This window comes from Oculina patagonica, chromosome 7 (genome assembly GCF_052425735.1).
Source record: "Oculina patagonica isolate OP01 chromosome 7, crgOcupat, whole genome shotgun sequence".
NCBI lineage: Eukaryota > Metazoa > Cnidaria > Anthozoa > Scleractinia > Oculinidae > Oculina > Oculina patagonica.
This window is the reverse complement of record NC_135764.1, coordinates 25,733,385-25,754,432: the sequence shown is the minus strand read 5'-3', so window position 1 is coordinate 25,754,432 and position 21,048 is coordinate 25,733,385. Positions and strand designations below refer to the sequence as shown.

The following is a 21,048-nucleotide window of genomic DNA, read 5'->3' as shown; positions in this document are numbered from 1 at the left end:
TTTTCAAATTGCAATCTGTTTCCATCCGAGCCATCTGCAGCCAAAGATGCTTGTTAATAGTTTCAGTGCTCTAATATAGCAATTTTTAATAAAAATGGACTATTATTTTTTGTTTTCCTGCGACACAAATATAACTTTTGGTGGTTCAAAAATCAGTTAAAATCCGTGACATAGTCCCTTTAACGTAATATATCAAACACGAGAGAAAGAGAATGTTTCATCGCATTTACAAACACCGAGAAGAGTGTACGAAGAGAGTACGAAAGTGTTTATGTGAATGTTTACTAATTCATGAGGGTGATATGATCGCTTTTATTAATAGCTGAAATCAGAAGTTAACTTCTGCTGAAATTCAAGATTTTTTCATCGATTTTCGACCGCCATATCTTATCTCTCACTTTCGCGTGGTGTCTAAAACTTGTGGGATGGCATGGAGCTAGTTATTGTTTTATGGCTCTTCTCATACATCTAGTGTTAATATCCCTGTTGTCCTCTCTCTGTCCCTCTCTGAATAGATCTTTTCATAATTAGCTGCTGCTTTTATTCAGGTTTTTCTCATCCTCCATGGTGACGACTGTGTATCTGATCCCATCGAGCTGAAGTCAACTGCGGGCAAACCTCTGTTTGAAAGAAGTTCTTGTGATGTGTTTGTTCTGAGGTAGGACATGCTATTATAGGTTAGAGCGGTTTTCACTCGAGTGTCGAAAGTTATTTGCGTTTGCATTGGTTTTGCGTTACTACGCTTAGTGATTGGTTTCAAAATCTCGCGCCACTTTCAGCCAATCAGAAGTAAAACCAAAACCAATCGTGAGTCGCTTGCGCACGTTTTCCCGCGCTTCCTGCCCGCCGTATGTATTTGCTTCGAGGTTTGATTGGTTTACTGAATTGTCTGTGTTCTTTATGATTGGCTAGAGTGATTTCTTTTTTTTTTTTTTTTTACAACACTTAACTGAAAACTGCTCTATTTTGTTACATTAAAAAGTCATAACTTAATTTGGGTCGTCGTGTCACGCAATGCTTGTCTTTAATTGTTGCGTGACGACCCAAATTACAGTTGGCAAGGAGACTACTGGCATTCCTGTGTACATCTGGGCTCAGGTTATTTGAGAGGGTGGTGTATGGTGTTTCGAAGTTGTAATTCACGCATGAAATCGTTTACATTTATGCCTCAACTATTACAAGTTCTCCAAAATGTTTTTCCGTTCTATAATTATAGATTGAAGTAAGTTGTGGATATTTGATTACACTGTAAAATCAATTTGAGAGACGTTTTTGTTTAATTGAAAATGAAAGGCACTCTTTTTTCCTCCTTGATTCTAACCTTTCAATGTTTGAGAATTAGTATCTGGAAAAAAGTGATGAAAGGAGGTTGTTCGTTGTAAATATCGTAAAACCGACAAATAAATAGTACATGCATGCTATAAAAACTTCAATAATGACTTAATTTGGTTTACAATATTGTTAATATTGCAGTCTACCTGGAAGAAGCTTTGGTAACATCTGGAAAATCCATATATGGCATGACAACTTCGGAGAACACCCAGGCTGGTTTCTGGAACACGTCATTGTCAAGAATGTGAACAATGGATTGAAATGGTAGGGAAATGCAGATCCCAGGGGCTCATTTAGTGTCCCTCGGCTTATTCGAACTTTGTGAAGGCGTGAGGAGGAGAAAGGGGGTAACTGAAGGGGGTGTGTGGGTGGGTTTAAGTGGAGATGTAGGCGATCTTTGTTGAAGGTTATTGAGAGATAGAGATTATTTAAAGATCCTTCCATTGAAAAATAGGTACAAAAACTGGAAAGAGCATACAAATTTAGCTATGTAATAAATAATAAAGACGGTAAATTTTAAGCTCGGTGATAAATGATAAAGATGAAAATTTAAATGTGCATTTTGTCCAGCTGTGTCACGTTTCTTTGTTCCATGCTCGTGATATAATGAACGTTTCATCTTTATCATTTATCACCGAGCTTAAAATTTATCATCTTTATTATTCATGACACACTTGATGCTTTCGACATTGCTGATCCTAGCAGTATGTAGAACGTGTGTCACATATAAACCTTAGTAAATGGCCCAGCTCACCACGAGTCTCTTGTAGCTCAGTGGTAAGAGCGCCCAACCGGTATCTGGGAGGCCATGGGTTTGATTCCCGTCGGGGACCCAGGTTTAACTCACGCTCGTGACATAATTAACATTTCACCTTAATCAAATTTAGTTATCTTACCAAGTTTAAAAGGAAACAGGCCAAAATTTGTATCTTTACGCTGTTGTGAAATGACAGTAGATGTCATGGGCACGAACTCTTTGGGAGAACAGGAACTGTTTTGTTTGAATTTTCTAGAAATTTAAAGTATAACTTGAAGATAGAAATTGTTGTTTTGGTGGGAAATTGAAAAGACGCGTTCTTTGTTTTCAGGGTAATCCTTTAGTTGGCCACTGAACTTAGAGCAGTTCGTGTCCAAACCAAGTATTCTCTGCCATCACAGACACAGACAATCGAGTGAACCAATCCAAACTCGAGCAAATCATGTGGCAGGCGCGGGCGTGCGGGGGTGGTGTTCCTGGGCGGAGTGGCGCGATACATCACTAGCGTAGTGAACGCACCAAGCACCAAAACTTCGACACTCAAGTGACCTCTAGGTTCATGGATGAAAGAGACTATTGACACGTGTGTGCTTGTTTTCAACAGGTTTTTCAACTGCAATAGGTGGCTGGCTGTTGATCAAGAAGATGGAAAGGTGCATGTTCAACTTGTCATAATTTAGCATACGAATGTTTTTTTTATTTGTTTGTTTTAATTTTTCAACTGAGCAAAGATAAAATTGTGATAGTTATTAAAGCTTGGTATCTCTAATCTTGTATTGAGAAAAAGATAAAATATAGTCGCGTTTAATACTAAGCTGTGTGTGTTATTACGCTCTACAGGTTGAATGCGAGCTTCAGGAATCCTCAAATTATTCTAGCAGTTTAAAAAAGGCAAGTGATGGATTGTAGTTAGTTCAGTGTTAAGCTCATAACCCGTTCAGAGAAAAATACGTCTCCGAGAAGTTGCTGAGCCCGCAGTTTTGGTCAGCAAAGTTGCTAAGCAACTTGACGTCACTTCATTGCGCCAAACTAGCACTTGATTGTGCTGTGTCTTGTTTCGGTATCAAAAACTGTTGGCTTGTATAATAGGCCATGCGAGAAAAGCGCTTCAGCATCAAAGCCTTCTGCATGCATAACGTCACTTTAATGCTAGGCGACTATCGTTAACTCTTCAACGTTCAATGAAAAACGCTATGATTAGACTACAGTTCTTCTTGACAAATTCCCTTTTTGAAAAGCTGTACACTCTGCTCTTCAAGAAAAAAAAGGTGCGAGTACTCTTGCAATAGACTGTTGTTTGTTTCTGACGTTTCAACGACCTCACAGAAACAGGGCTGTAACTAGCAAGAGGCAAGACGAGGCACTTGCCTCGTCTAGATTTTAACCCAAAATTAAAAATAAAATGCTCTTAGTGAGGAAAATAATCCCCATTTGAACGACATTGATATCTTTTTTCGAAGGAAATACGTTAAGAAAATGATGAAAATAGCGTTTCAGAGCTTTAAGATTTCAAAATCTTCTGGGGTTTATTCCCCAGACCCCTCAAGTGGCTTGTGCTTTCGACGATCGCAGATTTTGCCTCGACTATGCCGAAAGCCTGGCTACAGCCCTGTGAAAGTCTTTTCAGATTCAAACCATTTACCATATTGCTGAATGCTGTTAACTCGACTTTAACTGTTCCCTTTCAGTGTTTCTCTCAGCATTCCTCGAAGAGTATTATGGACTATCACCTGTGGTTTTCATTGTTTGGACGGCCTTCTTACAGCAGGTTTTCACGTGCACAGGTAAAAGAGGCGACCATGTTCAAGTAGGGCATAAGAAACTGTACCACATGAAAGTACTGCTCAATAGCTTTCATTTGAATGGTCACACACTAGGGTCTCATTTTCAAACTTAAAAGTTAGGGCCACCTTGTACAGCATAATAAACAGTACCACATGGAAGTACTGCTCAGTATCTTTCACTTGAATGGCCACACACTAGGGGACCGGTCATTATTTATGTAGAGGGGGGAGGGAAAAATATGTTGGAAAGGTCAAAATTTCTGTAGGCCCCCCCCCTCCAGGCCATGTAGTAGCAGTGACCCCCTTCTTTATTCAATATTACATTATGACCCCTCCCCCTTTTTTTTATTTTGTACTCCTCAATATCTCTCACTGGAGTGATAGTAATCAACAAATTATCATTCCTGTGTACTCCGTTATCCTGCGAGTGTTATCACAAAACGATAGGTCTGGATCTTATTTACTGTGGAGTTAGGTGCAAACAGTTTTCTGTTACAATCACTATAGTGTACATAATTAGTGGAGTTAAAAAAGAAAAATAGAAATAGCATAAAGTACAATTTAGCGTCACTGTTTCACTTATAGTGTTTGCACTCTTCTATTTAACTGTTTTACCCACCTCAAACTCTGATCCCCCCTAAACTTCTTTATAATTTTGCCCCCCCCCCCTCTTCCACTCTGAAATAGCCTTGACCCCCCCCTTCTTTTTCCCTCCCCCCTCTACTAAATACTGGTCCCTAGGGTTTCATCCACAGACTCAAAAGTTAAAACCGTCTTGCACGGCAAAATAAACAAAACCACATGAAAGTACCGCTGGGAGATTAAGTAAAACGCCATGGAATTACGTGATTAACCAAAAGTCACTCTTTGGTAGCGTTTTAACAACGGTTATGGTGCGAAATTGTCACTAAAATATTAAAACTGTCTTGTGGTTCTAACAGTTATGTGGTTTTCTCAACAGCGCCTGACTTGCTGTGTGTCCTTACTGCTAAGCGTTCTTTGTGTGAACATAGCTTGGTACAGACCTAAAACAGAGGTGAGTTCTTGCTCCCGTCATCCGCGGAGTTTTAGTGATTTAAAACCGTTGCAAATACCTCCTGACTAAAGGATTATGAGTTAGTGTTTCTCATTTGCAGAGATCACCAATCAGAGCATTGATTTCCTTTAACCAATCAGAACCAAACCTTAAACCACTCGTAGATTTTCCCGCGCTTTTTCCCTATTTCGCGTGCATTTTCCCCGCGTTAGTGCCGCTTGCATCTGTGATACACACGTTCTGTCAAGAAATCACAAATTGTATCGTAATTGTGACCAGATCATATTTAACTTGTCTATTCGTTAACAGTTTACAAACAAGTTTTCGTTTTTAACAGGTTCCAGAAGTTCTGGGAATCATTGACGTCACTACAGAAAGCATATGGATTGGTATCCTGTGCAGCGTCATAGCATTACCAGTTAACCTGCTGTGGGTGTTCCTGTTCAGATACAGCAGAGTATGTTTGTAGTCTAATTGGCCGTTCCGAGGTTGCGCAGGGAACTTCGTCTCTGTTCATCCTAAAAGCATCAAACTTGGTCAAATGACCAATCTCACCGTGATCTTTCATGTGGTGGTGTCAGATTATCGATAACTTAAAATTTGAAACTCGCCCCAGTTCCCTGCGCAACCTCGGAACGGCCATTTGAAGGAGCAACCTCGTTCTCAGGGTCTCTTTCCGGGAAACCCTGAGAACGAGGTTGTCGAAGGAGCTAAACGACTTACAAAATTACCTTCAATCGTCAACTTACGTAGAGAAACACGAAAGAGTCAATGATAAACCAACAAGATACAAGGATGGTTAAGAATTGGGAAAGATTTAAACGGATTATGAAAGTCCTCAAGCAGTGACCTAAAATGGCCGCCATAGACAACATGTTCAACAACAACAGCATTAAGCAATAACTTTATTTGTATAACACAGTCTGATTTCCCAAAAAAGATAATAATTTAAGGTGGAGTATTAGCTGCCACAATAACCGTCATATGCTAGAAATAGCGAAGTCATCCGTATTTAATGAATTTCTTTTTCCATGATAATTGTGCGAGATTTGAAATCGGTGTCAGGTCCATGGACACGGCTTGGAATGTAAACTTCTTTCCCCACCGCCTGCCACCATGGTCTTATGTCATTCTCATATTTCTTTTCTTGTTTGATAGCGAACATTTCGTCATCATGTGAAAGTGTATCCCATCTCCGAGCCGCAAACGGACACCACAGAACTTGTATCGTCTTCAGGTAGGAATGAAATCAAGCTAGAGACAGAGAAGCCAACCGTATTTTTTGTGATATCAAGATATAATAATTTAACAATAGCTTGGCGTGACTAGTGGAGTGCGTGACCATTTCTTACCGACTCGTCGTGACAATGTTAACACGACTTAAATTAACTTTTGAATATTTTCGTTTAATTTCCTTCCTTAGTTCTTGACCAGTCGCTGGAAACAGTTCTAATTTTGAAGAATATTGGCGAAAGAAAGCGATGGTTTCAAACTGTTTGGGAATTGGTAAGCCCGTAGCTCACATTTTAGTCATCAGGCCGTACTCATTATATTTGCAAACAATATATTTTTTGACTTTTCAGGCTCTGTAGACACTTTTTAAAATATCCCTCGTAATAATAGACGTTCGTAATGTAAATTGTAATTATCTTTCAGGATGACGTTCGTTCAGATACATCCTCCTGTCACTCGATGGAATCCCTTGGGCATGAATCAGGTACATCAATACAAGAAACAAAATATTAAAAATGAACAGTAGTAACTTGTCAGATGCGTGCATGTTCTCTATGCTAATGAAGTAAACTGACTATAAAGCAACATAAAATAGGCCATTTCCGAGTTACCCTTTGCCTCTGTTTCAAAACGAGTCTATGCGCGAACCAATCATATGAAAATAAGTTTCAGCTACAGGCCGGGTTCATTTTCATGCACGTCAAATTCACTTTCATTTTAGTGGTTTCGCACGTAGACTCGTTTTGAAACAGAGGCAAAGGTAACTCGGAAATGACCTATTATTCAGTACAAAAGGGAGGAAAAAATTTTTTTTTTATTTATAAAAGTAAAAAAAAAAAAAAAACAAAAAAAAAAAATTTTATCCCCGAATAAAAAAATAAAAAAAAAGAAAACCAAACCCACGGTCTTTCCTTTTAGCTTTAAGCTTTGACCCGACAACGTTTATTGAAATAGCTGTATATGTTGGTTAGCATTGATTTTTACGATTTTGTTCCTCGGTTTTCTCCTTAGTTTTATTCTTAATTGAGAGGATATATCAAACACTCGAGAGAGTTTTTCATCGCATTTCCAAACACCTCGACGTTCGTCTAACAATACTCCCTTATGCGTCGTATTTTCAGATCTCTTCTTGTTGTTTGAAAGGTGATGAAACAGTCTTCCGTGTTTGATATATTATTTGAATCGTTTCCAACAATTAATATGCCTTGTTTTTCTTCTTATTGGGAGGCGTGGTGGCCTAATGGTTAGTGTGCTGGATTCCGGAACGAACTGTCTGGGTTCGAGGCCTGGCCGGGGCACTGCGTTGTGTTCTTGGCCAAGACACTTTACTCTCATAGTGACTCTCATCACCCAGGTGTATAAATGGGTACTGACAAACTTAATGCTGGTGGGGGGGGGGGGGGTAACCCTGTGATAGACTAGCATCCCATCCAGGGGTAGAACTATTCCTAGTCGCTTCATGCTACTGAAACCAGGATAAGTTCCGGCCTGATCGGCCACTAGGCCCAAACGCAGACTTTACCTTTTACCTTTTCTTCTCATTAGACAGCACAAGTCTGGGCTACAATTCAGGCCAGGGAGCTTTGAGCTGTACAGATCGACCGCTGCGCAACAGTCACGCGGGCCTATTACAGACGTGCGACTTCCTGGCAGACATTTCTCCAGGCAGGAAAAAGTCATTGGAATTTGACAAACGAAGCACCTATAGCGTGTCTATGTCATCTACGGCATCTGAGGGCACTGGGGCTTATCGCTCACGTTTCTCGTTACCTCACGTCTGCGTGTACGTGGCGTGGTTTGGTTGTGTGCTGACCGCTGGCATTGCTGGCGTGTTCACGGTTTGGTATGGAGTGAGGTGAGTGGGGCTTGGGAACTACCCATAATACACTGCCGTCATTTATAAAGAGTAACCAGCCGTTTTGTGTATGCTCGAGTCGATAGTCAGTTTGAATTCTGGTGTTTGGGTAACAATCATTCCACAAGCGCGCGTTGGATATGAGATGGTAGATAGCCAACGAAGCGCGTAGCGCTGAGTTAGCTATAACGATCTCATATCCAACAAGCGCGAGTGGAATAATTGTTTTATTAAAAACGCCCAAAGATTTGCAATATTTGAGCTCCCCAGCTGTTTTCGTTGATGCGTATCGGCTACCATTTCTGTGGTCAATGGTATATGAGCTCATATACCATTGTCTGTCAACCAATCAAAACTCAGGAATTGCAATATACCAATGCTAGTTTTTAATAATTAAACATAGTCTCGAATAGATTTAAGAAATTTACCTATCAAAAAACAAAGCGTTCGATAGTAAATCCGGACTTGATTGAGAAGTGAAAACCTATTACTTTACTTCTTCTGCACTTTATGCAGTTACAGTATGTCCCCACTTCTGTCGTTTTCTGCGATTTTCTTGTGTTTTATTTTTCTTGCTGTTATTCAGTTGTTTTTTTTTTTTTCTGTTCTTGCTACTCTGTTGTAGTTTGGGCTGGGACCTGTCCATTCGTTGGTTGCAGTCGCTATGTTTCTCACTGCTGGAGTCGTTTCTTATCTCTCAGCCAATCATGGTAAGTTTTTCATCTTGAGTGGTTTTCAATTGATTATGCAACGGAAATTTGCTTTTTCTTTAGTTTAGTTTTCAAACGAACTCATGCGACATGCTTTAACCAATCAGTGCAAACATGTTCTTCTTTGTAAGCCAATCAGAAGCAAGTAAAAACTAGTCGTGACTTGTTTTACCTGCTTTTTTCCCGCGCTTGGCATCGCGGTTACACCTTTGATTTGAATTGTCTCTTTACTTTTAGTATTGCACAAGACACACTGCTCGCATAGAGCCTTCCTCCTTCCCGGAATATAAATCGGTTTTAGCAAATTGTTGGGGCAGCATGGTAAACGTGCTGGGAAGTGAAAACCCTGCAGTGGACTAGCAAACCATTCAGGGGAGACAAGAAGTACTCCCAGTCGCTTCTTGCTTTGCAAACTGGAGTTACATTTCGGCCTGATGAACCGTTGGGTTCCGTAACGTACTTTTTTGAAAGTGCTTTAGGAGGCAGCGTGGCCTTGTGGTTAGGGCGCTGGACTTGTAATCCGGAGGCCCTGGGTTCGAATCCTCCTCCCTGTCACTAGATGGATTTGTGTTTGATAGCACCGATTCAACTCTCGCTTTTTGTACTGGCGCCTCCTGCAAGTCGGGGTTTTTAACAAGTTTCGTGCGATTTATAATATTTGTTTATCTATTTACAGTGTCCTCAATGCACAGCAGTGCTTAATACATGGACACTTAAATAAAGTGATTTGTTTTATTTTTTGCTAATTGCCAAGTTTTGTTATGTTCATTTGTTGCAGGTCGTGGCCTTTATCTTGTTCATGGCGTATAAGTCAAACATAAGGAAAGAGGACGAAGAAGTTGATGAAGGGTTTGAAGACTTGTCATCGTCGGCTCTGCATGAGATACACTACGGTCATCTCAATAGAGGATTTGTTGAGGAAGAGATCAGCAGAGATGAGGAGAATGTTGATCCAGTAAGTCAAAATACACAAACCCCCGGTGGCACCCTGTTTATTGTTGGGTGAGGGTGTGCCACTGGGAATTTGACACCCTTACCCTATACCAGACCATGTTCAGCTGATTTTGCAACCCTATACTAGACTAGACACCAAAAATCCCTACCAATTCCCAGACTTGCATTTTTTAAAAACTGTATCACTATCAGTGTTTTAATGGTAAACAATCTGTCAATAACGATACCGCGATAATTTTATTTACGTTTAGGAAAGCCTCTTTCTTTTCTCAGTGTCTATTCCTATTCTGGACTTAATTCGTCATACCACCGATCTGATTCCCGGCAAATGCTACCCTTTTCTAGACCAAAACTCTCTGATTTCTATACCCTATCCCAGGCTAAACTGCTTGAAAACCATACCCTTCACAGCGGCACATACCTATATAGCTATATAGCTCATACATTACTTGCAAAAACTGTCCGAAAATAAAACCGTCGGAAACTTTAAGCATGTTCGAAATATTAACAGTACAGTATAACTGTTTTAAGTGCGCAAACAAACCCGATATGACAAGGAAGGGTTTAAGATGACAGAAATAGTGGAAGCTGTAACTAAGGAACTAGAACCAGTGATCCTTTTGAAGATCTTGTTTAGCAGATCGTAAAACAAACTTTGAGCTCTAAAGCTGTTTAGTTTCCTTTATGCAGCGAACTTCAGTTAAGACACGGCTTGTGATACGTAACGACTTGATAGTATTTGTGTATCTGCGCGACGGTGTATCTGAAAATCTTAAGGGTGCAGTAAAACTATCATTTTTAGGATCATTTGTTTCAGTCTAATTCGTGTTTTGCAGGCATAAATTTACTTCAGCTATGTTTCAGCAAAGTGTCCGAAATTTTTGGGGTGGTGCAGTGGTTAGAGCGCTCGCCTTCCACAAATGTGACCCGGGTTTAAATCCCAGATTCGGCGTCATATGTGGGTTGAGTTTGTTGGTTTTCTTCCTTGCTCTGAGGGTTTTTCTCCAGGTTCTCTGGTTTTCCTCACCTCCACACTTCTAAATTCCAATTCGACCAGGGAAGAGCGGATGAAGAGCCACTTTGTGGGAATGCCACTGCAAATTCTCATTATAATGGTGACACAATATTTTGCATCTTTCAGGCACTGGCGCTTCGTCGGAGACAGCGCTATCTTAAGTTTCTGAAGCCGCCATCAAAATCTAAGTTATCAGAAGCACGGAACAAGTGTGTGCAGAGCCGAGCACTTTGGAACTACGCTATGTGAGTTGGATCTTGGGTAGATATAGTCAGTTCTCAAATTTAAAAAAGGGAAAAAAAAAAAAAAAAAAAAAAGAGGACCGAACAATCTCATTAATCATTCATATAGTCAGGGCCAACACAAGAGTGACAGGAAACTCATAACGTTGCTTATCATCTTTTTCCAAGTCCGCCAAGCTCACTCGAGTGAATGACTATATACAATGCCTGATATCATAATCTATATTTTTTTCCGCATCGGTGATTCATGGTTCTGTTCTTTCTCCTTCATTTTGTTTTAGAGAGCTGATGGTTTACATTCTGTTTCTTATGGTCACTTGCTTGTTGGTCACAAGCGTATTGAGCCCGGATGTGTATCGTCTGAATCAATCCATCAAGAAGACCTTCATTAGGTATAGTAAATCCCTCTTTAATTAGTCGGTCGAACAGTCAGTCAGGCAGACAGGCAGGCGGACAGTCAGACAAACAGACAGACAGACAGACAGACAGACAGACAGACATTGACAGACAGACAGGCAGTTAGTCAATCGGTCAGATAGATAGTTTTCAGTCAGTCGGTTAGTCAGACATTGAGTCCGTCAGTCAGTCAGTCAATGAGTCAGTCAATTATTCTGTCAATCAATCAATCAGACAGACAGACAGACAGTCAGTCAGTCAGTCAGTCGGACAGTCAGTTTATCAATCAATCAGTCAGGCAGGCAGACAGCCGCCAGTCAGTCAGTCGGTCAGTTAGGCATTTACCTTTGCTGTTGTCTACATTTTAACCTATCAAGCTTGGGAATGACTTATGGTCTTTCTTCACTCTGTAGGTCGGAAGACTTGCAACCAGGAAGTGTTAGGGATGCGTGGAAAGAGATTTCTTCCGCGCTGTACGAGAACAGTGCTTCGTCCTCTTACACACCATTCACGGTATGATTCAAAGCTATCGCTTGATCACATTGAACTGTACTTTAACGCTTCAGTTCTGGAAACGGTACAAATTTAAGGATGATTTCCAGTCCGTACTGCGCAATCTCGCCTTCAGTATTCACGTGAGCCTCACACGAAGGAATGTTTACCAACCAAAATAAAATATTCCGGGACAAACTTACCTTTTTCTTCATTATTAACGCTAGATGTCCTTTATAATGAGTAGAACAACCTCGACGTTATTCCAAACTGACTTTTCGGCTCCTTGAGCTAACCTGAAAGAAACGACTCGTAATGGCGGACCAAAAAACACCATGTACGCTATAACAAAGTGTAACGTATCAACGAATTCAAAACAAAAACGAAAACAAACTCCGAGAGACTGCGCAGTACGGACTGGAAAAGTGGTATTATGCCAAAAAAACCTAATACAATTGAACCATGTTTTACTAAACAACTTGTTTAAGTTTTTTGTGTGAACAGAATATTGGTATATCAGTGTGTAAAATAACTCGTTCGCGCGTGTTCCCCCATATGTGACTATGTTTTATATTTTTTATTATTCCGTCTCATTTAGATCTTGTTGCGTGACAGCCAGAGCCTCCTGTTTGGTCGAACAAGGATCACGCAGTATAATACTGGCATGCTGACGGTAGGGTCATCTGTCATTTCTGGGACACATTGCGTGACATACTTCAGCTCTATAAACAGTTTGATGCTTTTAAAGCTGGAGAAGAAAACTGGCTAAATCTAACAAGCTACCGATTGTAATGAACGAGAACTAAATTTCATGTACAGTCGAAGCTCTCGTAAGCGGACACCCTCGGGACGCGAAAAAAGTGTCCGTAACTGGAGCTGGCCGCTTACGAGAATGGTTCTCGTAAGCGGCCACTAAAGGTGTAGGGGATAGATGGCCGCTTACGGGAGCTTGCCCAGCTAACAATAACTGGACGGACGTGGATGACGACAAAACAAACACTAAAATATGGTACTGCAATTACTGTTAAATCATTGTGACGAACGGCGATGTGAAGTTGATTGATAAAAACAAGATACAAAGGTTGTTAAAAGGATTTTGTTTGGGATGTCCGTTTACGGGAGCTTAAAAACAAAGAAAAAGTCTAAGTCGTGATCTCAGAAAGTGTCCGCGGCCGCTTACGGGAATGTCCGTTTACGAGAATGTAAAAATACAGAGTTTGTATGGGAGCGTAAAACGGGGTTTCAAACAAGGTGGCCGTAAGTAGAGCTGTCCGCTTACGAGAGTGTCCGTTAAGAGAGCTTCGACTGTAGTCCCTTTTGCAGCCGTTTTTGGGATGTCACGCAACGGGGGAGCGTCGCGTGACACCCCAAACAACGGTTGAGAAGGAGACTGCCTTTCATGCAACAGAAACCCAAATATAAGCGCCAGTCCGAAGGACCACAAAGGGACGAATGCAGACGTCGGTGCTCGTCGAAAATTTTGAACAACACCACTAAACTTTACCATAATCCCGGGGGGGTACGTTGTTCAAGTTCACTTTTACTTCGAGAAGAGTCATTGGTAATGTTTACACTTTCTGTTGTTTTTTTTCTAGGTTTGCGATGAAGATTCCGGGGGGAGTGGTAATCAAACAGTTTGTCACGCGCAATGTCACGCCAAGGACGGTGCTTGGATGAGCCTGGAACTTAATCAAACAAGGTATCAACACTATAATTGCCTAGTCCCCTCTTTTTATAAGAGTCTTCTCTAATAAAAAAAAAAACAGCGTCTGTCATGTGCCATGTTTTTCAAACCTGATTTTCAATTTTCTTTTGTCCAATCGTAGCATTTACAAGTCAACAGTCATAATAACATGTATAATACTGTATAATATTAATCGGCGGCCTCGTTTGAGCTTGCAGTGTTTACATACAAACACGCTCAAGTATTTTAATTGCTCCATTTCTTAACAGCGACGAGTCTGCAAAACAGCTGAAAGAGATCACAGAGTCACAATGGATAAATACATGTACACGGGAGATAGCTGTGGAGTTTGCGGTGTATACTCCATTTTTACGCGCGATCAGGTAAGGTCGCTTGGGTGACGCACAAACAGTTATTATACAACAGTTATATTAGGTAAAGATGTGTAACGAAGCCAAGGATTGGTGATGAAAGGGGCTACCGTAAAATTCCGCTTATAAGCCCCCCCCCCCGCTTACAGGCTTCCCTGGAAACAAAAAAATACATCCGATTATACCCCCCCCCCCCCGGATATAAGCCCCCCTCTGTCGGATGACTGTACTCAACAGTGCTAAATGTTGTTTTATTATGCGTTTTTAACTAAAAAACGTATTTCGATCAACACTTCCGTGGCCCGTTTCGGAACGTTTTTTTTTTATACCGCTTATAAGCCCTCCTGGATATAAGCCCCTCCACTTATAAGCCCACCCAAAAACCCTTATGAAGTTGTATAAGCCCAGGGCTTATAACCGAAATTTTACGGTATGTCACGCAATTGCACTGACCAAACTGGTCATAGAATTAACTGAAATATCACAATAACGGCTTTAAACTGTAGAAGAACTCAAAAGAAACACAGAAAGGCCAAAAAGCGGCATGCATGGGCAAAATTCGAGATGATTAAAACGGATTGCGTTTGGGTAAACTTAAAAAACGTCGGCCCAATTTTTTTTCTTCAAGTTTATCTCAATTTGTATGAAAGTGTCATTTACAGTGCTCAAAAATCGGCCTCGTTTGTTATGTGGCTGTGATTTTGCCAATAAAAGACTTATGCTCTGCCAATTTGACGTTTAGAGCTCTTAATTAACGAAAATAAATAGAATTACCTAAAATACCGTGACCTAGCCCCTTCAACCGGCCGAGCTACCAGCTACCCGACTGGCCAACCGACCAACCGACGAGCCGACCGACTGACTGACAAACCGGCCGGCCGACCAGCCGACGGGCTGAACGACCAAAAGACGGAAAGAAGCACCAACTTACAGACCTACCCGACCGCCGACCGTCCGTCTGACGCAGGAATGGACAGACAGACAAATGGTTCATTGACTTATTAATAACTCTGCTGTTTAATGCGCGTGTGTTTATTTCTGATATTTCAGTGCTGCAACTCTCACAGTGAAGGCATTATCGACTGGAAAACCAGAATGTCACTTGGAGTTACACACGTTCCCAGCGTTTTACGAGTCGGCAGAACATGGATACTTCTATAGAGTCTGCAAGGTGCGTATCTCCCCCCCCCCAGGGGGGAGGGGATACTCCCATAAACTTAGTATACGGGTGTGCCGCGAAGGTTCTTAAACCCTGACCCTATCTAAGGATAAAAAAGTGAAATTTATACCCTTTTTAAGGCCCAAAACCGAAAAATGACACCCTATTCAAGGGGAGGGGAAGCGTTCCGTGACGACCCAAATAACGGCTAACCGCGCAAGGCAAAATACAAATCTTTATAAAATCGCTTTACTAATACCTCAACAGAAAATTCAGTTTTAAGATACCTTTGTTTTTTTTCGTTTAGCTTGGCGTTTATTTTAGCTGATAGAATTTATGTACCTTATCTAAAGATCACACCAGGAACAAAATGCCAAAAGGAGAAAAAATGATACCCTATCAGATTTAATGACCGAGAACCTCAAAAACCATACTCTATCCCGCTGCACATACCTATACAGCCCATTTATGGGAGTACCTCCCCCCCCCCCCCCCTAGGGATATCTCATCTTTGCGCTGCAAGTGCAAATGTTGTCAATGTTGTCCATTTAATAACTTTTAAGAAGTAATAATCAAAGAGGCGGTAAATAATGGTAATTGCACTTAATGGAGTACAACTCGGTCTGTAATCATACGAGAGATTAACAAAACTGGGCGACGCGAAGTTCTATTGCCAATTAATCATATTTCATAACAAACTTCGAGGAAAAAATTGAAACAAAGCGAAGCTTTATAGCAGCCAATCGTCTTTACGAAGAAGCTCTTGAAGAAAAACCATTCGTGGGAATATAAAGAAAGAATATTTATTCATAAGAAGAAACCCATTCAAGTTCACGTCACGCAATCGAGTGGGTGAGCACTTTGCTACTGGACAGCTAAGGGGTGCGCGCTCTTTCTAAGAACCAATCATTTTCAAGAATTTTGAAATTTTAAAAAAAATACGTTCGACTCGAAGACTAACTGTTGTTTGCTCTGTTTCAGTTGCTGTTTGTTGTTCTATTCCTGTATCTTCTCCAACATGAGTTCTTCCTGGCCTTGAAAATGTCGAAAAAGTATTTTACGCGCTTTTGGCGACTAACTCAGGTAACTGGCCTAGTTATTGTGCAAACAACCTGCCATTCGTGTTGACAATTTTACCTTGATTGCTGTCTGTTTTGCTAAAGAAGGACCCTTAACGGCCCTAGCGTCCTCAGAAATTACCTCCTTCCTAGCGCCCGCAGAAAGGGCCCAAAAAAAGAAACCCCATCCTCAGAGAGGACCCCGAAACTGATGTCTTCAGAAAGAGCCCAAGGGCAAAATCGCGCCCTTAGACGATAAACCTAGTTTTCTGCGTGGCCTGCACCACGAAAACGTTTTAGAGAAAGTTTAATTCTCGCAGGAGTAAACCGTATTAGGGTACAACAATTTCTCCAGAAAATCATCCCCAAATCCTCCTGCTAGCCTTATTTTGATTCTTTCTTTTTTTTCCGGTAGCTTTTAACTGTTGCCATTTCAAGTTTGTGCGTGGTACTGTACATCTACTGGTCATTAAGTTTGTATGCTTTGTTGCGAGAGGTGGAGACGGCCACTCAAACACAAGTGTTCTACTATGCCAAGTTGGTTTCTTGGAGTCAGGTAAAGCTAACGCTTTTTAAGAGTAGTGGTAATAAATGAAAATTCGTTAAGCAATTCACCAAGAAAATTAACTAAATAAAAGGGACTATGTCACGGATTTTAACAGATTTTTGAACAGCCAAAATTTATATTTGTGTCGTAGGAAACTTAAAAATAACGGTCCATTTTTATTAACAATTGCTATTTTACAGCACTTAAACTGTTTAAAAGCGCGTTTGGCTGCGGATGGCTCGGATGGAAATGGATTGCAATTTGAAAACGTTAGCCAGCGTTTTCAAGTTGTTTCCGCACGCCTTCAAAAAAATCGATATTAATTTCTAGCCAAAGTTTGATTTGTATCCCCAGATAAAGGTTATATCTTCAGTTCAATGTTCAAAAATAATGTTTTTCATGGGTAAAGTTGCCTACCACTTATATCAGGACAGTTCAGACCAAAAATCTGCGAAATGCCCATGACGTAGCTCGTTTAAGTCCACAGTAGTATTCTTTGTGACATTAACTGTGTTTTTTCTTTTCGTTCTTTCAACAGGAGGCCCTCCAAGCCTCTTATTCTCTCCTCCTGTTTTTACTCATTATCCGCTGTGTGTATCTGTTGAGACCTTTTCGAGGCATGGTGCGCCTCGGTAAATACCTTGCTTCTCTGGCGCACCCTCTACTGGCCTGCACGGTGAGTTTCTACTTTTCTACGAGTATAAAACAGTTGTATACGCAAGACAGGCGCGGTGGTCTAGCGATAAACGCGTTGGACTTCGGATCGAGCGGTCCAGGTTCGAACGCTGATTGGTGATCGGGGTCGTTGTTTTGTGTTCTTGAGCAAGACACTAAACTCCCACAGTGCCTCCCTCTGCCGAAGTATTGGTGAACTTTGAAGGAAACCTGACCCAATGCTGGGGTGTTACATGAGATGTACTTGCATCCCATCCAGGGGGGGCGGGGAGTAGCAATACTCCAAATCGCTTCATGCTACGAAAATCGGGATAAGCTCCGGTCGCGTAAGCGACTTCGGTCAGAGTGCGCACTTGATAAGATGCGCCATGAACTCCACATGTAGCTAAGTGTATGACCACTTTAAATAAAGCTTTTGGTGGTCTCCCGAGCGTAAACATGTAATCAGGAGCAAGAAGTGGAGGGGTAAAAATTCAGGGAAGAAATGCAGGGCCTCAGAGTGTCTTAAACTCTAATGCTTGAAATGAACTTGAATACACCTGGGCTCTAAACAAAATTCTTGGAAGCCACAATTGATGACAAAGAAAGGACAACAGAATTCCCGGGAAAACAAACTCAAAATAAAAACAAAGCGCTCCCTTCCCACCTTGGCGCGTAACTGACTTGGTTTAGGGCAGAGGCCTCGACCCCATTACGTGACCCGAAAAAATTGACCGCGTCGAAATAGAGGCCTAGTAACTAGGCAAAGATCAAAGTAGAGTTTTACCTCAAAATCAGGAACAAAAGTCGTGAAAATAAAAAGCTGATCTCTGATAGTTAATCGTTCTCATTTACTATCATATTCTCTCAACTAGGACTCTAACAAAATGTATGTAGGTCACTAAGGAGAATTTGAACGCCCCTCTTGTGTTTGCAGGTTGTGATCGCAACATTCATGATGGCGTTTGTTCATACGGGACACTTGTTATTTTGTCGACTTCACTCAGCGTTCAAGTCATTTGGAGACACGTTCTTGCTGGTCAGCAGTTTCTTCCGCTTGGAAGGTGTGAATCATTACCAGGGCCCCATGGTTGAAGAGCATCCAGTGTTGGTTTTGTTGTACTTCGCCTTGTTTGTGATCGGATTCTACGTTTTTATGAGGGGGACGGTAAGTCAAAGCATTATACCGTAAAATGCCGATTGTAAGCTCTGGATTAAAAAAAAACATCGTAAGGTGTTTTTGGAAATAAGCTAACAAGAAAGTAAGAAAGCCACTCTAATTAAACGTTTTAATCTGTACTCTACTTACAAACTTAACTTACCATATTTACTCGATAAAACCTCACCGTCGATTAAACGCCGCAGATGGAAGCAAAATTACCGATAAACGCCGCACCCAATCAGAAGAATGCGGCGTACAATTTGGTAATGTACACCATCCTCGAAAATTTATTTTCCTGTTTCTATTGTTTCTATGATGCTATTTCAGCAAAAAAGCGAGACATTGGAACTTAATACATGTTTCTGTTTTACATAATATTTACAAACGATTCACCGCCCCCTTATTGTTGTCAGTGATTTAAGAAGTATGATTTTGAAATAAAAGCGGCGTCGGAAATGCCAAAATTTTAATAAACGCCGCGGCGTTTAATCGAGTGAATACGGTAGTCCCTATTTCCATTCAAAGTACGTTCTGTGATTACTTTAGTAAGTTTATTTGGTAAAGTTGGCTGGTAGAGGGCTTATAGCAAGGGGGGCGGTGGAGTTGTAAGGGGAAAATTCTCTTGTTAACAGACAGTTGAGCTTATACCCAGGGAGTGGGCTTTTAAGCAGGGGGCTTATAACCGTTATAGCACCAAATAACATTTTCTTGTTCGAATCAGGAAGAGAAAGGGCAAATAAAGAGTTCCAGCTCTTATCAACCCCCACTTAAAAGACATTCTTTTGTTGTTTTTGTGATTTCTGCAGACGGCTGCCGTTTTCGTGTGTGGAATTCCACAATCCAAGAAAAGGCGACACAAGCTTCTCGCAGATTTCGTGGAAGACTTCTTCCGTAGCAAGTATGTTTAGAGTGACGTGTTTACATTATTTGATCCTAAGCAATAAACTACATTTAACCGTGAACATTCAGTACATTGATGGAGACTTTGAACAGAAATGCTAGTAACTGTGGCAAAGGTGAAGGAATTAGTTGGGGGGGGGGGGGGGGGGGGGGGGGTTCCAAAAAAAAAACCAAAAGGAATTGAATTTTGAACGAGATCATTTCTTGAAAAATAAAGGCTAAACTTCAGACTAGTATGGCTTTGTGGTGGGAGTTTCCACTTCCTAGCTGTTTTGAAATCCAAGCAAGTACGCTCGAAGCTTTTACGCTTGTTTTTGCGGTATAGAAGAGCTGACATTTCGTGACGAAATCGCTTTAATTTGGCGATACTGTAAAGGTTAAGTCTGCGTTTGAGCCTAGTAGCCCATCAGGCCGGCGCTTATCCCGGTTTCCCTAGCGTGAAGCGACTGGGAGTATTTCTACTCCCCCCGGGATAGGATGTTAGTCCTTCGCAGGGTTACCTTACAGCATTAAATTCGCCGGTACTCATTTATACACCTGCGTGGAGAGGGGCACTGTGAGAGTTAAGTGTCTAGCCCAAGAACACAACGCAGCGCCTCGGCCAGGGCTCGAACCCAGACCGCTCGATCCAGAGTCCGGCGCACTAACCATTAGGGTCGGGACACACTATGCAACAAGTCGCAGCGACAGGTCGCTGCAACGAGTCGCTCCGTGTGTACTGCTTAAAAACAAGTCGCTGCAACAAGCTGTTGGTTCGGTGCACAAACAGCGAATTTGAAAGGGTGGGAATGTGAACTAGTTTTCCAATTCAATACGGCGAAAATACAATACGTTCTCTCAGTGGTTAATGCAATGTGTGTGTGTGCGATGTGTCGCACAAATTCAAACCAGTTTGAATTCGTGCGACACATCGCAGCGACAAATTTTGTCGCAGCGACTGGTTTGTCGCAAGAATGCACCATGTCACACAAGGCGACATGTCGCCGCGACATGTTGCAGTGACGTGTCGCCTAGTGTGTCCCGACCTTTAGGCCACCGCGCCTCCCTATTTAGCGAAACCAACCCCTCCCCCCATTATTGTTCTACAGCGAACGGATGCGACACAAGCACGATGCTTTGTAGTCTAAGATCACACTCAGTTTGACTCGACATTGATGTGAATTGATGTGACTTGCACTTAACAGGTTACAGTCACTGAAAGAAAAGACCCAAAGGAGGGAAACAAGAGATTTCTCGTCGGACGAAGAGGAGGATGAGGATGATGATTCTGACGAAGAATTGGAAGCCCACGAAAAGGATGCTTCCTTTCCTATGGTAAGGATTAATATTACTATTAACGACCGACCGCCCCATTGAGCAACCGACGGACCCACCGACAGACGAACGGACGGACCAATGCCCCTACGAACCAACAAACTAAGAGGTAGCGAGGTTAAATAGTGGCTCGTCCCTTTAAGGCGGGACTAAACGTGAATGCCATTTTGCGCCACTTACACCCGCTTTCAGTGTTACGTGCATAGCTATCTTTCTACATCCAGCTTGTGACATTGTCTTTAGACGTGCATACCGGTGTTTTTTCATGCAAATGAGCCCACAAATTCAGAAGATCATGCTAGTGGGCCGTGATTGGCATTTTCGATCCGTCTTGTTTGTTTCGCATGTCAAAAGATTGATGTCGATAGAAAGCTGCTATGCACGTGCACTCAA

General features: G+C 41.6%; 1 protein-coding gene across 1 annotated transcript in view; it reads left to right on the top strand.

The window, feature by feature from the left end:
- Positions 1-21,048, top strand: part of LOC144660425 (polycystin-1-related protein-like) — a 66,989-nt gene that overhangs the window by 43,116 nt on the left and 2,825 nt on the right. Inside the window, exons 31-56 of the mRNA XM_078521040.1 lie at positions 549-658; positions 1,474-1,596; positions 2,694-2,742; positions 2,930-2,980; positions 3,778-3,873; positions 4,835-4,909; positions 5,247-5,366; positions 6,068-6,146; positions 6,333-6,415; positions 6,566-6,626; positions 7,688-7,997; positions 8,623-8,707; positions 9,486-9,662; positions 10,803-10,921; positions 11,200-11,310; positions 11,728-11,827; positions 12,405-12,479; positions 13,402-13,505; positions 13,760-13,873; positions 14,912-15,032; positions 16,002-16,103; positions 16,494-16,634; positions 17,164-17,301; positions 18,217-18,447; positions 19,248-19,339; positions 20,526-20,655. Of these exons, the coding sequence (XP_078377166.1) occupies positions 549-658; positions 1,474-1,596; positions 2,694-2,742; positions 2,930-2,980; positions 3,778-3,873; positions 4,835-4,909; positions 5,247-5,366; positions 6,068-6,146; positions 6,333-6,415; positions 6,566-6,626; positions 7,688-7,997; positions 8,623-8,707; positions 9,486-9,662; positions 10,803-10,921; positions 11,200-11,310; positions 11,728-11,827; positions 12,405-12,479; positions 13,402-13,505; positions 13,760-13,873; positions 14,912-15,032; positions 16,002-16,103; positions 16,494-16,634; positions 17,164-17,301; positions 18,217-18,447; positions 19,248-19,339; positions 20,526-20,655 (2,997 nt within the window). The remainder of the gene's footprint in view (positions 1-548; positions 659-1,473; positions 1,597-2,693; positions 2,743-2,929; positions 2,981-3,777; positions 3,874-4,834; positions 4,910-5,246; positions 5,367-6,067; positions 6,147-6,332; positions 6,416-6,565; positions 6,627-7,687; positions 7,998-8,622; positions 8,708-9,485; positions 9,663-10,802; positions 10,922-11,199; positions 11,311-11,727; positions 11,828-12,404; positions 12,480-13,401; positions 13,506-13,759; positions 13,874-14,911; positions 15,033-16,001; positions 16,104-16,493; positions 16,635-17,163; positions 17,302-18,216; positions 18,448-19,247; positions 19,340-20,525; positions 20,656-21,048) is intronic.